We start from the raw sequence: 16,297 nt of genomic DNA, 5'->3' as shown, positions 1-16,297 counted from the left end.
AAAAACACATTTCACTGGTGACTGGCCAGTATTAAAAACAGACAACAGGGTAGACTTCTTAAATGCATTAATTTACTATGAAGAAAAAATGGTTACAATCAGAAATCCATCTGGTGGTACTAGTAGCCTTGCATTTATTTGTGACATAACAAGACCAATCTGTATAGCTGTGAATGTAGCATGATGTCAATTATGCATCAGGGAGCCTGTGCTCAGTGAGAACTACCTCAGATGGAGGGAAGGGTGTTAGACCACCAGTTCACAAAGCGCACCCTCATCTTCTCATGGACGGAGTTCCTGTTCATTTTGGCGTTGATCTCCAGGTACTTTTGCCCAGAGGTGGTGTATGCAGGCCAGGTCACAGGCACATTGGACTCCCCCTTGTTGGGGTCTCTGTGGTGGGAAAGGGGTTGAGGATGGTAAAAAAACATAATGGTGAGAACATTCGATTTATCATCGTTTTCTGTGAGGATAATATCACTTTAGAATTTGAAATGGTATTTTCTTTTAAATTGCCACACACACACACTCAAAAGTTTGGACACACCTACTCATTCAAGAGTTTCTTTATTTTGACTGTTTCTACATTGTAGAATAATAGTGAAGACATCAAAACTATGAAATAACACATATGGAGTCATGCAGTAAACTAAAAAGAGTTAAACAAATTTGATATTCTTCAAAAAAAAATCAAGTGCTATGATGAAACTAGCTCTCACGAGGACAGCTACAGGAAAGGAAGACCCAGAGTTACCTCTGCTGCAGAGGATACGCTCAATAGAGTTACCAGCCTCAGAAATTGCAGCCCAAATAAATGCTTCAGAGTAACAGACACATCTCAACATCAACTGTTCAGAGGAGACCACGTGAATATGGCCTTAACGGTCAAATTGCTGCAAAGAAACCACTACTAAAGAACATCAATAATAAGAAGAAACTTGCCTGGGACAAGAAACACGACCAATGGACATTAGACCGGTCGAAATCTGTGCTTTGGTCTGATCAGTCCAAATTTGAGAGTTTTGGTTCCAACCGCTGTGTGTTTGTGAGACGCAGAGTAGGTGAACAGATGATCTCTGCATGTGTGGTTCCCACCGTGAAGCATGGAGGAGGAGGTGTGACGTGTGGGGGTGCTTTGCTGGTGACACTGTCAGTGATTTATTTAGAATTCAAGGCACACTTAACCAGCATGGCTACCACAGCATTCTGCAGCGATATGCCATCCCATCTGGTTTGCGCTTATTGGCACTATCATGTGTAAGGGCTATTTGACCAAGGAGAGGGATGGAGTGCTGCATCTGATGACCTGGCCTCCACAATCACCCAACCTCAACCCGACTGAGATTATTTGGGATGAGTTGGACCGCAGAGTAAAGAAAAAGCAGCCAACTAGTGCTCAGCATATGTGGGAACTCCTTCAAGACTGTTGGAAAAGCATTCCAGGTGAAGCTGGTTGAGAGAATACCAAGAGTGTGCAAAGCTGTCAGCAAGGCAAAGGATTCTACTTTGAAGAATCTAAAATCTATGTTTATTTGTTTAACAATTTTTTGGTTACTACATGATTCCATATGTGTTAATACATACTTTTGATGTCCTCACTTTTATTCTACAATGTATATGAGTAGGTGTGCCCACAGTTTAGTGGTATTTTCTTTTAAATTGCCACACACACACACTCAAAAGTTTGGACACACCTACTCATTCAAGAGTTTCTTTATTTTGACTGTTTCTACATTGTAGAATCATAGTGAAGACATCAAAACTATGAAATAACACATATGGAGTCATGCAGTAAACTAAAAAGAGTTTTAAAAAATTTGATGGGGCGGCAGGGTAGCCTAGTGGTTAGAGCGTTGGACTAGTAAGGTTGCAAGTTCAAATCCCAGAGCTGACAAGGTACAGATCTGTCGTTCTGCCCCTGAACAGGCAGTTAACCCACTGTTCCTAGGCCGTCATTGAAAATAAAAATTTGTTCTTAACTGACTTGCCTAGTTAAATAAAGGTTAAAAAAAAAATATATATATATATATATATATATGATACTGTATGTATATATATACAATGCTCAAAAAAATAAAGGTAACACTAAAATAACACATCCTAGATCTGAATGAATGAAATATTCTTATTAAATACTTTTTTCTTTACATAGTTGAATGTGCTGACAACAAAATCACACAAAAATGATCAACGGAAATCAAATTTATCAACCCATGGAGGTCTGGATTTGGAGTCACACTCAAAATTAAAGTGGAAAACCACACTACAGGCTGATCCAACTTTGATGTAATGTCCTTAAAACAAGTCAAAATGAGGCTCAGTAGTGTGTGTGGCCTCCACATGCCTGTATGACCTCTCTACAACACCTGGGCATGCTCCTGATGAGGTGGCAGATGGTCTCCTGAGGGATCTCCTCCCAGACCTGGACTAAAGCATCCGCCAACTCCTGGACAGTCTGTGGTGCAACGTGGCGTTGGTGGATGGAGCGAGACATGATGTCCCAAATGTGCTCAATTGGATTCAGGTCTGGGGAACGGGCGGCCAGTCCATAGCATCAATGCCTTCCTCCTGCAGGAACTGCTGACACACTCCAGCCACATGAGGTCTAGCATTGTCTTGCATTAGGAGGAACCCAGGGCACCAGCATATGGTCTCACAAGGGGTCTGAGGATCTCATCTCGGTTCCCTAATGGCAGTCAGGCTACCTCTGGCGAGCACATGGAGGGCTGTGCGGCCCCCCAAAGAAATGCCACCCCACACCATGACTGACCCACCGCCAAACCGGTCATGCTGGAGGATGTTGCAGGCAGCAGAACGTTCTCCACGGCGTCTCCAGACTCTGTCACGTCTGTCACATGTGCTGAATTGGCGAATTTGCCAATCTTGGTGTTCTCTGGCAAATGCCAAACGTCCTGCACGGTGTTGTGCTGTAAGCACAACCCCCACCTGTGGACGTCGGGCCCTCATACCACCCTCATGGAGTCTGTTTCTGACCATTTTAGCAGATCCATGCACATTTGTGGCCTGCTGCAGGTCATTTTGCAGGGCTCTGGCAGTGCTCCTCCTGCTCCTCCTTGCACAAAGGCGGAGGTAGCGGTCCTGCTGCTGGGTTGTTGCCCTCCTACGGCCTCCTCCACGTCTCCTGATGTACTGGCCTGTCTCCTGGTAGCGCCTCCATGCTCTGGACACTACGCTGACAGACACAGCAAACCTTCTTGCCACAGCTCGCATTGATGTGCCATCCTGGATGAGCTGCACTACCTGAGCCACTTGTGTGGGTTGTAGACTCCGTCTCATGCTACCACTAGAGTGAAAGCACCGTCAGCATTCAAAAGTGACCAAAACATCAGCCAGGAAGCATAGGAACTGAGAAGTGGTCTGTGGTCACCACCTGCAGAACCACTCCTTTATTGGGGGTGTCTTGCTAATTGCCTATAATTTCCACCTGTTGTCTATTCCATTTGCACAACAGCATGTGAAATTTATTGTCAATCAGTGTTGCTTCCTAAGTGGACAGTTTGATTTCACAGAAGTGTGATTGACTTGGAGTTACATTGTGTTGTTTAAGTGTTCCATTAATTTTTTTGAGCAGTGTATATATCCCCCACGTGGTGTGATTACTGTATATGATTGCTCTGCAGCTCTTTCTTACCCGGTCCTGGCGAAGTTGGTCCAGTAGGCGATAAAGTATTTGGAGACATTGCGGTACTTGGGCCAGTATGCCAGGGGCGTGGAGAAGGGCTTGCCGAACACAAACTGCAGGTCCTCAGCGTGGTCAGCCTCCATCCAGCTGGGGAAAGGTAGAACTATCCCGGACATGCGGCTGGGCTCTGAGAACAGGTAGGAGTAGGTGCGTGCAGATCTGGGATAGGGCATGGAGAGGGGGAATGATTAGATATCCGTTATGTGACGCTGGGATAGGAAGCAGCACATACTGGGGGAGAAGGGCTGTGCTAGAGTAACAAGGAGGTAGACTCACTGGGCATTGGAGGCGTGCAGATAGAGAGCAGCCTGGGTAGGAACCAGGAAGACGTAGTCAGTCTCGATCATAACAACAGTCTTCTTGATGGTCTCCTGACTGGGCTTATCGCCCCAGTCTGCCGTGTACTCTGCGAAAGCGCTATTGATAGAGGCCTCTCCCTTCTTAGTCAAAGAACCCAGGAGCAGTTTCACATCTGACCTTCAGTGAGGAAGCTATAGATTAGTCTCAAGAGATCTAACAAACCCTTCTTAAGCCAACTGTGTTAGGGACCTGCCCAAACTGATAACCTTACTCTTTTTAATACATGTTTTATTCTACTCCTACTTGTTAGTTAGACTTGGTTGCTTCTATAAAATGCTTTGTGGGTACATCTGCTGTCCCATTTAAGCTACACAATGCACATGGCCAACACTGAACAGACTACCCTCCTCCTCCCAGGTAACCAATCAGCCCAAAGTCACTCACAGAGGGAGGTTAGCGAGTGGCTTGTTGACGGCAGGTAAATCTAATCCAGTGAATAGGTGGGCATCCATGCTGTTGACCCCTGCAAGGTAGTCAATGTCAGCAGTGTTGTGGAACAGTTTCCCTGGGTGATCAGGCAGGAAGTCCCCATCGATCACTGGGGAGAGGGCCAGGTTGCCCACTATGGGCGCTAGAGGAGGCAGGCAGAGAAAGACATACCTTTTAACGCTATGGGTAGGACATGGCCATCACCAAATTCCTGTGTAAAATGGTGGGCTGAGGAGATATGTGAGCATCAGGCTAATGCTCATCTAAACAGGCATCAATGCATGCAAACCACAACCTCCTTAGCATCTTTCTCAAAGTGTGCCACAGCCCCTTATTTTAACCTCAGTGAATACTCACTGGAGGGAGAACCAGCCAGGGACAGGGTACCAGCAAGGGTGAGCTCCTTAGCGTCAATGAGCTTCAGGCAGGCCATCATCTGATCATCAATGGGGCAGCCCACCTTCCCAGCAACCTAAAGAGAGAGGAGGATGAGACCACCCTTTAACAACCAACATGCATCTCTGTCAGTTTCATACCCCCCCCCCCAATGTTACTGAAGTACACATACCATCTCTGCAAAGGCACGAGGGTTGTGGTTGATGGCCCAGGGGCAGAGAGCAACGCCACTCTGGGAGATGGCCCTGCGGATCAGCCCTTTGTTATGGGGAGAAAGCGTCTGTGTGGTGTAAAGTACATTAAAACTCAAATTAGTACATTGCATTTTTGCATTTGCTAATCTGTTAATACTGTGGACGGAGGACCCATGCCGAAAGCCATATCCTTACCTACAGTATCTTTACTTACAATCATTATATGCTTACATATACTGTATCTAACAATCCAAAAAGGCTCAACTTAAAATGGTCTAAAGTACAAGTGCTTTCCATCACCCTGTTTATTAGATCACAGAGGTCTCAGGAACTCGGCTGACCATCACTCTGTACAGGACATCATGGTTCAGAATAAGGTATCAGGAGTCTCCCGGTTCTCATTGTTAAACGTATCAAATGTAATAAGCTAATGTCATAGACACGAGTTACCAGAAACTACACACTGTGACAGTAAACTTATGTTCTATGACAGGAAGACACTGAATAATAATGATATTATAATGAAGAGTATATAACATTGAGACTGAAGAAACATCCTTGTACTGGCCTTTTTTGTACTTCGACATGACTACCTTTGCCCTGAAAGCTCTGTATTAAAACTGTTAGTTCTCTTTTTAGTCCCACACCTGGAAGCTGACGCTAGCAGCGCCGGCAGACTCTCCGAAGACGGTGATGTTGTTGGGGTCTCCTCCGAAGGCGCGGATGTTCCTATTCACCCAGGCAATGGCAGCATGCTGGTCCCACAAACCATAGTTACCTGTCATGGAAGACCGCTCTGTGAGCCAGCAGCAGTACTCTCCCTACTAACATACAGTACATCTGGCTCTCACAGAATGGCAAAGTTTCTGACAGCCAGTTGATGATTAAAGGTTAGATGAACACCGTATTCTTAATCAGTATTATCATATAGTGGACTCAGTCACCTGAGAATCACTACATGAAGAAAAGGTCAATGTCATACATCAGCTGATGCAGCACAGATCATACCCAAAGCCACCCACCCACCCACCCACCACCCACCTAGCCAGCCAGACAAAGCCTTAGTTGATACCTACCAGGTCCGCTGGCATCTCCAGAGCTGAGGAAGCCCAGGGTGCCCACACGGTAACCCAGAGTCACCACAATGACTTTGCCCCTGTTTGCAATCTCCTCCCCGTCGTACAGATAGTTATCTAAGAAGTTAGCGCCCATAGAGCCTCCAACCAGGTAACCACCTCCAAAGATCCAAACCATGACTGGCAGCCCAGTGGAAACTAGGAAGGGAGGAGATACATTTCAATACATTTGTAGAATTACACCATAGTTATATTATTATGAGTATTATTAAACATCAGCAGACCATACTGTATCATGTTTTGATATGTGGATAAAGACATCCTACTCTTGTGACAGGTACGGGTGAAAGACACAGGTGCATGTTACATACCACTGAGGCCCTGAGGGACCCAGATGTTCAGGAAAAGGCAGTCCTCTTGGCCACGGGTGTCAGACTGGAGCAAGTTCAGCTGCATGCACCTCGGCTTGAACTCTGTAGCCTTAAGAACACCTGGAAGGAGACACAAGGAGAATCAGTCAGTCAACTGAGATGAGTGTTAGGAAGGCTAAGGTCTGATATGGTCCAATACGGCTGTCCAATATTTATTTTACAATCTGCTTCTGTATTACTAAATTGTTTTCCTTGCCTTATGGATGGACATCGGAAGCATAATGTTTTTACCCACCATCCCATCCAGGGTGACGCTTGGGCTTCTCAAAAACGCCGGGCTTGTCAGCGTAGGGGATTCCTTTGAAGACGTCCATGGTGCGGAGGAGTCCATCAGAATTGACTTTTTTCCCCTGCACCATGCCTCCCTCAGTGTACACCACTCCAAGCTACATATGCACACAAGGGCAGATACCAACTCATTACTCATTCAGTAATATATGCAAGTGTGAAACTGTTTTTATTATGCACAATTGTATTCATTGTTGTTGTTTTATGCATGTAGTGGTGTCATTGTTTTGAGTGTTTTTTATTAGTGAACTGTTGCAAAAAAGGTGTTCAGCTGTTGAATTCACATTGCTTATCAACCTGTTGATGATAAAGATGTCAAAAACCTGCAGTGCGAGTAAAAATACAGGTGAGGTTCTTAACCCTTTGTGCTTCACTATTGGTTACTTTATCAGTATAAACAATTTCATATTTAGCCTATTTTATTTGTGAAACTACAGTGATCTCCAAAAGTATTGGGAAATGTACAACTTTTTTGATATTTTGTCTCTGTGCTACACCACTTTGAATTTGAAATAATGCCCATGAGGTTAAAGTGCAGACTATCTTTAATAGCAGCTTTAATTTGAGTGTTTTAGGGGACCAAAGGTATTACGACAAATTCACTTATTTGTATATTAAAGTATTAGAAAGTATTTGGTCCCATAATCAAAGCACACAATGACTAAATCAAGCTTGTGACTACAAATTTGTGGGATGCATTAGCTGTTTGTTTTTGTTGTGTTTCAGATGATTTTGTGACCCATAGAAATGAATGGTTAATAATGTATTGTCATTTGAGTCACATTTATTGTAAATAAGAATAGATAAGAAGAGCTACACCGCTCTGCTAACCTCCCCTGTTATTGTAAAATGAGAGGTTAGCATGTCTTAGGGGTATGACATGTGAGTCTAACTTTCTCACTCATTATTTACAACTCATTCAGGATGATCTGTAATCATGGTAGCATCCATATCAATGTTGAAGTTTTTACAAACATATTCTATTCTTATTTTCGATAAAAGTGACAAAAAAATGACAGTACATTATTTACCACAAAATAATCTGAAACACAATCAAAACAGCAAATGCATCCAACAAATTCATAGTCACAAGCTAGATGTAGTCATTGCGTGCTATGAATATGGGACCAAATAATGAACTTTTTATTACCTGAACACACAAGTGAATTTGTCCCAATACCTCTGGTCCCCTAAAATGGGGGGACTCTGTAATTTCTGAACGGTTCACCCGATATGGATGAAAATACCCACAAATTAAAGCTGACAGACTGCACTTTAACCTAATAGTCATTGTAGCACTTCCAAAGTGCTGGAGTACAGAGTCAAAACAAAATATTTGTGACTGTTCCAATACTTTAAACTCACTGTATATTTCTACTGTATCATTATTACCTCTACAAGGGGATCAAAACCACAGATAGTTCTAAAAAAACAACATTCTAGCTACATTAAAACACCTACATTATTAACAAATATATTTGGAATTGCGTTTCAGAAAAAAAAAAAAAACTTTAATTACACCAAATAAACTAAAATGGACTTACAGTGGCGGCCGAGGCGGACCCCAGGAACAGGGCAGAGGCAACCAAAATACCCAATGTCTTCATCATGCTGATCCAGAGACACCTGTCAGCACACCTTTTATACAGGAGACCCCTCCCATCTGTTCCAGCCAGGGTTTCACAATGTCCATAACCCTGAGTCATAGTGACCGCCACGTATCTTCCCCTCTACCCAGACAGATGGTAACAGAGAAAAATAAAGTTGGGAGGGACGTTGTCATAGTAGCTTCCATGGTGGGCTCTGGTACAGTAGATTAAATGTTTATTTTTCAACTGATTCAAGATGACCATGTATACTAGTGTCTATAACCCTCAAATTCAAATCTGAACATCAAAGCCAGTTCCACTGCTTTATATCCAATCTTCCCCTCTAATCAGGGTCTGATTTAGACTTGGGACACCAGATGGGTGCAATTATCAGGTCGTAAAGAAAACCAGCAGGCTCTGGACCTCGTAGGGTAAGATTTGAATACCCCTGATATATTAAAATATATATATATATACATATATATATATATATATATAGATAGATAGATAGATAGATAGATAGATAGATATAGATAGATAGATAGATAGATAGATAGATAGATAGATAGATAGATAGATAGATAGATAGATAGATAGATAGATAGGTAGTTGAAGTCGGAGGTTTACATACACTTAGGTTGAAGCCATTAAAACTAGTTTTTCAACCACTCGACAAATTTCTTGTTAGCAAACTATACAGTGGGACAAAAAACGTATTTAGTCAGCCACCAATTGTGCAAGTTCTCCTACTTAAAAAGATGAGAGAGGCCTGTAATTTTCATCATAGGTACACTTCAACTATGACAGACAAAATAAGAAAAAAAATCCAGAAAATCACATTGTAGGATTTTTAATGAATTTATTTGCAAATTATGGTGTAAAATAAGTATTTGGTCACCTACAAACAAGCAAGATTTCTGGCTCTCACAGACCTGTAACTTCTTCTTTAAGAGGTTCCTCTGTCCTCCACTCGTTACCTGTATTAATTGCACCTGTTTGAACTTGTTATCAGTATAAAAGACACCTGTCCACAACCTCAAACAGTCACACTCCAAACTGTACTATGCCCAAGACCAAAGAGCTGTCAAAGGACACCAAAAAGAAAATTGTAGACCTGCACCAGGCTGGGAAGACTGAATCTGCAATAGGTAAGCAGCTTGGTTTGAAGAAATCAACTGTGGGAGCAATTATTAGGAAATGGAAGACATACAAGACCACTGATAATCTCCCTCGATCTGGGGCTCCACGCAAGATCTCACCTCGTGGGGTCAAAATGATCACAAGAACGGTGAGCAAAAATCCCAGAAACACACGGGGGGATCTAGTGAATGACCTGCAGAGAGCTGGGACCAAAGTAACAAAGCCTACCATCAGCAAGGGCATTGAAGATGAAACGTGGCTGGGTCTTACAACATGACAATGATCTAGACATACAGACAGACAGACAGACAGACAGACAGACAGACAGACAGACAGACAGACAGACAGACAGACAGACAGACAGACAGACAGACAGACAGACAGACATATAAACTCAGCAAAAAAAGAAACGGCCCTTTCTCAAGACCCTGTCTTTCAAAGATCATTTGTAAAAATCCAAATAACTTTAGATCTTCATTGTAAAGTGTTTAAACACTGTTTCCCATGCTTGTTCAATGAACCATAAACACTGCATGAATATGCACCCGTGGAACGGTCGTTAAGACACTAACAGCTTACAGACAGGAGGCAATTAAGGTCTCAGTTATGAAAACTTAGGACACTAGAAGCCTTTCTACGGACTCTGAAAAACACCAAAAGAAAGATACCCAGGGTCCCTGCTCATCTGCATGAATGTGCCTTAGGCATGCTACAAGGAGGCATGAGTACTGCAGATGTGATCAGGGCAATAAATTGCAAAGTCCGTACAGGCAGGTCCTCACCGGCAACAACGTCGCCTATGGGCACAAACCCACCGTCGCTGGACCAGACAGGACTGGCAAAAAGTGCTCTTCACTGACGAGTAAGGGTTTTGTCTCACCAGGGGTGATGGTCGGATTTGCGTTTATCGTCGAAGGAATGAGCATTACACCAAGGCCTGTACTCTGGAGCGGGATCGATTTGGAGGTGGAGGGTCCGTTATGGTCTGGGGCGGTGTGTCACAGCATCATCGGACTGAGCTTGTTGTCATTGCAGGCAATCTCAACGCTGTGCGTTACAGAGAAGACATCCTCCTCCCTCATGTGGTACCCTTCCTGCAGGCTCATTCTGACATGACCCTCCAGCATGACAATGCCACCAGCCATACAGCTCGTTCTGTCTGTGATTTCCTGCAAGACAGGAATGTCAGTGTTCTGCCATGGCCAGCGAAAAGCCCGGATCTCAATCCCATTGAGCATGTCTGGGACCTGTTGGATCGGAGGGTGAGGGCAAGGGCCATTCCCCCTAGAAATGTCCGGGAACTTGCAGGTGCCTTGGTGGAAGAGTGGGGTAACATCTCACAGCAAGAACTGGCAAATCTGATGCAGTCCACGAGGAGATGCACTGCCGTACTTAATGCAGCTGGTGGCCACACCAGATACTGATTGTTACCTTTGATTTTGACACCCCCTTCATTCAGGGACACATTATTCATTTCTGTTAGTCACATGTCTGTGGAACTTGTTCAGTTTATGTCTCAGTTGTTGAATCTTATGTTCATACAAATATTTATACATGTTAAGTTTGCTGAAAATAATTTATGTAACGGTTTTAAAATCACCATCATATATCCGGCAACACAGTTCTGAAAGACGTGCATCTTTGTAGTGACTTTGTGTGTTGATACCCCACCCAAAGCCTAATTAACAGCTTCACCATGAGCAGAGGGATATTCAGTGTCAGTTTTTGTTTTTACCAATCAGTGCCATTCTTTGTGAGGCATTGGAAAACTTCCCTGGTCTTTGTGGTTGAATCTGTTTGAAATTCCCTACATGACTGAGGAACCGTACAGATAATTGTATGTGTGGGGTACAGAGATGAGGTAGTCATTCATAAAAATCATGTTAACCCCTATTATTGCACACACAGTGAGTCCATGCAACTTATTATGTGATTTGTTAAGCAAATGTTTACTCCTGAACTTATTTAGGCTTGCCATAAATTGGGTTGAATACTTGACACAACTTTTAATTTTTTATTAATTTGTCTAAAAACAAAATTCTACTTTGACATTATGGTGTATTAGGTGTCGATTAATGATAAAATCTCAATGTAATAACTTTCATATTCAGGCTGTCAGAAAACAAAAATGTGGGTGGGAATACTTTTTGAAGGCAATATATGTGACCTTGAGCATGGACTGAAATATCCATGGTGACTGAGTTAGATAAGATTTTTGGAGCTGTGTTTCGTGTAGCTTTTCCATTGGTTATGGTTATGTGCACAGCCAGATAAGCTACCCAACTGATAGTTTATTGATAACTGATACACTTCTCCTCAATTGATCTTTCCATTGTGGACAATAAAGGGAAAGATCACTGCTCAACGTAAAAGGTAAACTTCCCAATTTTTCAACTTCATATTCATCTCCAGCACCACCCCAACATCATGTGAAAACAGACCATTTCTATGGTAAATTTTTGAAAGATAAGTGTTTCCAATGACAACCAATTAGTAGGCAATGCCTACTCACAATTGGTCAAAAATCACATGATGCACACCGCTGATGTCATTGGAAACACAGTTGAAGTCAGAAGTTTACATACACCGTAGCCAAATACATTTCAACTCAGTTTTTCAAATCCCTGTCTTAGGTCAGTTAGGACTTGTTTTACTGTGGATATAGATACTTTTGTGCCTGTTTCCTCTAGCATCTTCACAAGATCCTTTGCTGTTGTTCTGGGATTGATTTGCACTTTTCGCACCAAAGTACGTTCATCTCTAGGAGACAGAACGCGTCTCCTTCCTGAGCGGTATGACGGCTGCGTGGTCCCATGGTGTTAATACTTGTGTATTATTGTTTGTACAGATGAACGTGGTACCTGCAGGCATTTGGAAATTGCTCCCAAGGATAAACCAGACTTGTGGAGGTCTACAATGTTTTTTTCTGAGGTCTTGGCTGATTTCTTTTGATTTTCCCATGATGAGTTTGAAGGTAGGCCTGAAATACATACACAGGTACAACTCCAATTGACTCAAATTATGTCAATTAGCCTATCAGAAGCTTCTAAAGCCATGACATCATTATCTGGAATTTCAAACTGTTTAAAGGCACAGTCAACTTAGTGTATGTAAACTTCTGACCCACTGGAATTATGATACAGTGAATTATAAGTGAAATAATCTGTCTGTAAACAATTGTTGGAAAAATTATGATTTATTTATTTATTTATTTATTTATTTTACCTTTATTTAACCAGGTAGGCAAGTTGAGAACAAGTTCTCATTTACAATTGCGACCTGGCCAAGATAAAGCAAAGCAGTTCGACAGATACAACGACACAGAGTTACACATGGAGTAAAACAAACATACAGTCAATAATACAGTATAAACAAGTCTATATACAATGTGAGCAAATGAGGTGAGAAGGGAGGTAAAGGCAAAAAGGAGACTTGTTTTTAGAGAGGTGGATTTTTAAAAGTAGAAGTTCAAATTGTTTGGGTACAGACCTGGATGGGGCAATCAGTTCATCTTGTCTGAAAATGTTGTAGTTTGGAATACGGTGTCTTCCCTAAGCCAGGAATGGTGGCAAAGTAAATACAATATAGCAAGTAAAACACTGGAATGGTAGTTTTGCAATGGAAGAATGTGCAAAGTAGAAATAAAAATAATGGGGTGCAAAGGAGCAAAATAAATAAATAAATTAAAATTAAATACAGTTGGGAAAGAGGTAGTTGTTTGGGCTAAATTATAGGTGGGCTATGTACAGGTGCAGTAATCTGTGAGCTGCTCTGACAGTTGGTGCTTAAAGCTAGTGAGGGAGATAAATGTTTCCAGTTTCAGAGATTTTTGTAGTTCGTTCCAGTCATTGGCAGCAGAGAACTGGAAGGAGAGGCGGCCAAAGAAAGAATTGGTTTTGGGGGTGACTAGAGAGATATACCTGCTGGAGCGTGTGCTACAGGTGAAAATCTATCGCCTGAAGCTAACTAGCTTCTGAACTAGCTTCTGATTAGCTTCTGGATTAGCTTCTGGCTAGTTTCAGGCTAGCTTCTTGGAGTTTCTGGCCAGCTTCTTGGAGGATTACAGATTTGAGGTAAATAATACTTTTTTATAAATATAAATTGGTGAGGCGGGTTGCAGGAGAGTGTTTTGAAGATGAGTTGATGGAAAATAAAAATAAAATGTATGTGAAAAAAGTTGTAAATATATATATATATATACAGGACACGACAAGACGAGGACAAAAGACGTCTGAACTGCTATGCCACCTTGGAGATGATAACTCTATAGGCTTTGGAAAATTGGTTGTATAATTCGAACTTTGGTTAATACGATATATATGTGCAGACGCATTACTGGGGAGTTAGGTAGAAGCCTGTGTTCCATGATGCACTCCTGTTTACACGCAAATTAAGTTGTATTTATCATGCATGAGGGTTTAAGTTAACCCCGATGCCTCCACCACATCGTGCTCTAATACCCAACTGTTGAACTTTTGGGGACAGTTTTTCCAGCGGACCAGCACCCATTTTCTACCCTTTTCTCTCTTTTGATCTAGAATCACCTCCATGTGAAAGACTTTGTCTTTACCCAACTGTACTTTCTGTAATTCCTTCTCATATGTACAGCGGCGCCGACAGAGATGGCCGCCTCGCTTCGCGTTCCTAGGAAACTATGCAGCTTTTTGTTTTTTTACGTGTTATTTCTTACACTAGTACCCCAGGTCATCTTAGGTTTCATTACATACAGCCGAGAAGAACTACTGAATATAAGATCAGCGTCAACTCACCATCAGTACGACCAAGAATATGTTTTTCGCGATGCGGATCCTGTGTTCTGCCTTACAACCAGTGCCACGGAATGGTTCCCATGCAGCGACCCAAAAAACGACTCAGAAAAAGAGGAAACGAAGCGGTCTTCTGGTCAGACTCCGGAGACGGGCACAGCACCACTCCCTAGCATTCTTCTTGCCAATGTCCAGTCTCTTGACAACAAGGTTGATGAAATCCGAGCAAGGGTAGCATTCCAGAGGGACATGACTGTAACGTTCTCTGCTTCACGGAAACATGGCTAACTGGAGAGACGCAATCCGAAGCGGTGCAGCCAGCGGGTTTCTCCACGCATCGCGCCGACAGAAACGAACATCTTACTGGTAAGAAGAGGGGCGGGGCGTATGCCTTATGGCCAACGTGACATGGTGTGATGAAAGAAACATACAGGAACTCAAAGTCCTTCTGTTCACCTGATTTAGAATTCCTCACAATCAAATGTAGACCGCATTATCTACCAAGAGAATTCTCTTCGATTATAATCACAGCCGTATATATCCCCCCAAGCAGACACATCGATGGCTCTGAACGAACTTTATTTAACTCTCTGCAAACTGGAAACGATTTATCCGGAGGCTGCATTCATTGTAGCTGGGGATTTTAACAAGGCTAATCTGAAAACAAGACTCCCTAAATTTTATCAGAATATCGATTGCGCAACCAGGGGTGGAAAGACCCTGGATCATTGTTACTCTAACTTCCGCAACGCATATAAGGCCCTGCCCCGTCCCCCTTTCGGAAAAGCTGACCACGACTCCATTTTGTTGATCCCTGCCTACAGACAGAAACTAAAACAAGAAGCTGAGGTCTGTCCAACGCTGGTCCGACCAAGCTGACTCCACACTCCAAGACTGCTTCCATCACGTGGACTGGGAGATGTTTCGTATTGCGTCAGACAACAACATTGACGAATACGCTGATTCGGTGTGCGAGTTCATTAGAACGTGCGTTGAAGATGTCGTTCCCATAGCAACGATTAAAACATTCCCTAACCAGAAACCGTGGATTGATGGCAGCATTCGTGTGGAACTGAAGGCGCGAACCACTGCTTTTAATCAGGGCAAGGTGTCTGGTAACATGACTGAATACAAACAGTGCAGCTATTCCCTCCGCAAGGCTATCAAACAAGCTAAGCGCCAGTACAGAGACAAAGTAGAATCTCAATTCAACGGCTCAGACACAAGAGGCATGTGGCAGGGTCTACAGTCAATCACGGACTACAGGAAGAAACCCAGCCCAGTCACGGACCAGGATGTCTTGCTCCCAGGCAGACTAAATAACTTTTTACCCGCTTTGAGGACAATACAGTGCCACTGACACGGCCTGCAACGAAAACATGCGGTCTCTCCTTCACTGCAGCCGAAGTGAGTAAGACATTTAAACGTGTTAACCCTCGCAAGGCTGCAGGCCCAGACGGCATCCCCAGCCGCGCCCTCAGAGCATGCGCAGACCAGCTGGCCGGTGTGTTTACGGACATATTCAACCAATCCCTATACCAGTCTGCTGTTCCCACATGTTTCAAGAGGGCCACCATTGTTCCTGTTCCCAAGAAAGCTAAGGTAACTGAGCTAAACGACTACCGCCCCGTAGCACTCACATCCATCATCATGAAGTGCTTTGAGAGACTAGTCAAGGACCATATCACCTCCACCCTACCTGACACCCTTGACCCACTCAATTTGCTTACCGCCCAAATAGGTCCACAGACGATGCAATCTCAACCACACTGCACACTGCCCTAACCCATCTGGACAAGAGGAATACCTATGTGAGAATGCTGTTCATCGACTACAGCTCGGCATTCAACACCATAGTACCCTCCAAGCTCGTCATCAAAGCTCGAGACCCTGGGTCTCGACCCCGCCCTGTGCAACTGGGTACT

At 43.2% G+C, this 16,297-nt stretch overlaps 1 protein-coding gene across 1 annotated transcript; it reads right to left on the bottom strand.

Moving 5' to 3' along the window:
* Positions 1–50: 50 nt before the first annotated feature.
* Positions 51–8,528, bottom strand: LOC112219357 (bile salt-activated lipase-like). The gene is made up of 11 exons (XM_024380533.2): positions 8,422–8,528; positions 6,825–6,975; positions 6,530–6,649; positions 6,159–6,356; positions 5,730–5,860; positions 5,061–5,168; positions 4,850–4,964; positions 4,448–4,634; positions 3,980–4,180; positions 3,653–3,862; positions 51–393 (listed from the first exon to the last, which is right to left on the bottom strand). Exons 1-11 carry the CDS (start codon positions 8,485–8,487, stop codon positions 228–230), a joined length of 1,653 nt encoding a protein of 550 aa, XP_024236301.1. The 5' UTR covers positions 8,488–8,528; the 3' UTR covers positions 51–227.
* Between the last annotated feature and the right edge of the window lie 7,769 nt (positions 8,529–16,297).

This window comes from Oncorhynchus tshawytscha, linkage group LG20, assembly GCF_018296145.1.
Source record: "Oncorhynchus tshawytscha isolate Ot180627B linkage group LG20, Otsh_v2.0, whole genome shotgun sequence".
Classification (NCBI taxonomy): Eukaryota; Metazoa; Chordata; class Actinopteri; order Salmoniformes; family Salmonidae; genus Oncorhynchus; species Oncorhynchus tshawytscha.
Note: the sequence above shows the minus strand (reverse complement) of the source record. Positions and strands in the feature narration are given on the sequence as shown.

Coding starts and splice junctions, on each gene's coding strand:
- LOC112219357 (XM_024380533.2), bottom strand. CDS start 8,487: ATGATGAAGACATTGGGTATTTTGGTTGCCTCTGCCCTGTTCCTGGGG. Junction 5,861..6,158: donor TGGAGATGCCAGCGGACCTG/GTAGGTATCAAC, acceptor CTTCCATGACAG/GTAACTATGGTTTGTGGGAC. Junction 394..3,652: donor ACCAACTTCGCCAGGACCGG/GTAAGAAAGAGC, acceptor TTCCCACCACAG/AGACCCCAACAAGGGGGAGT.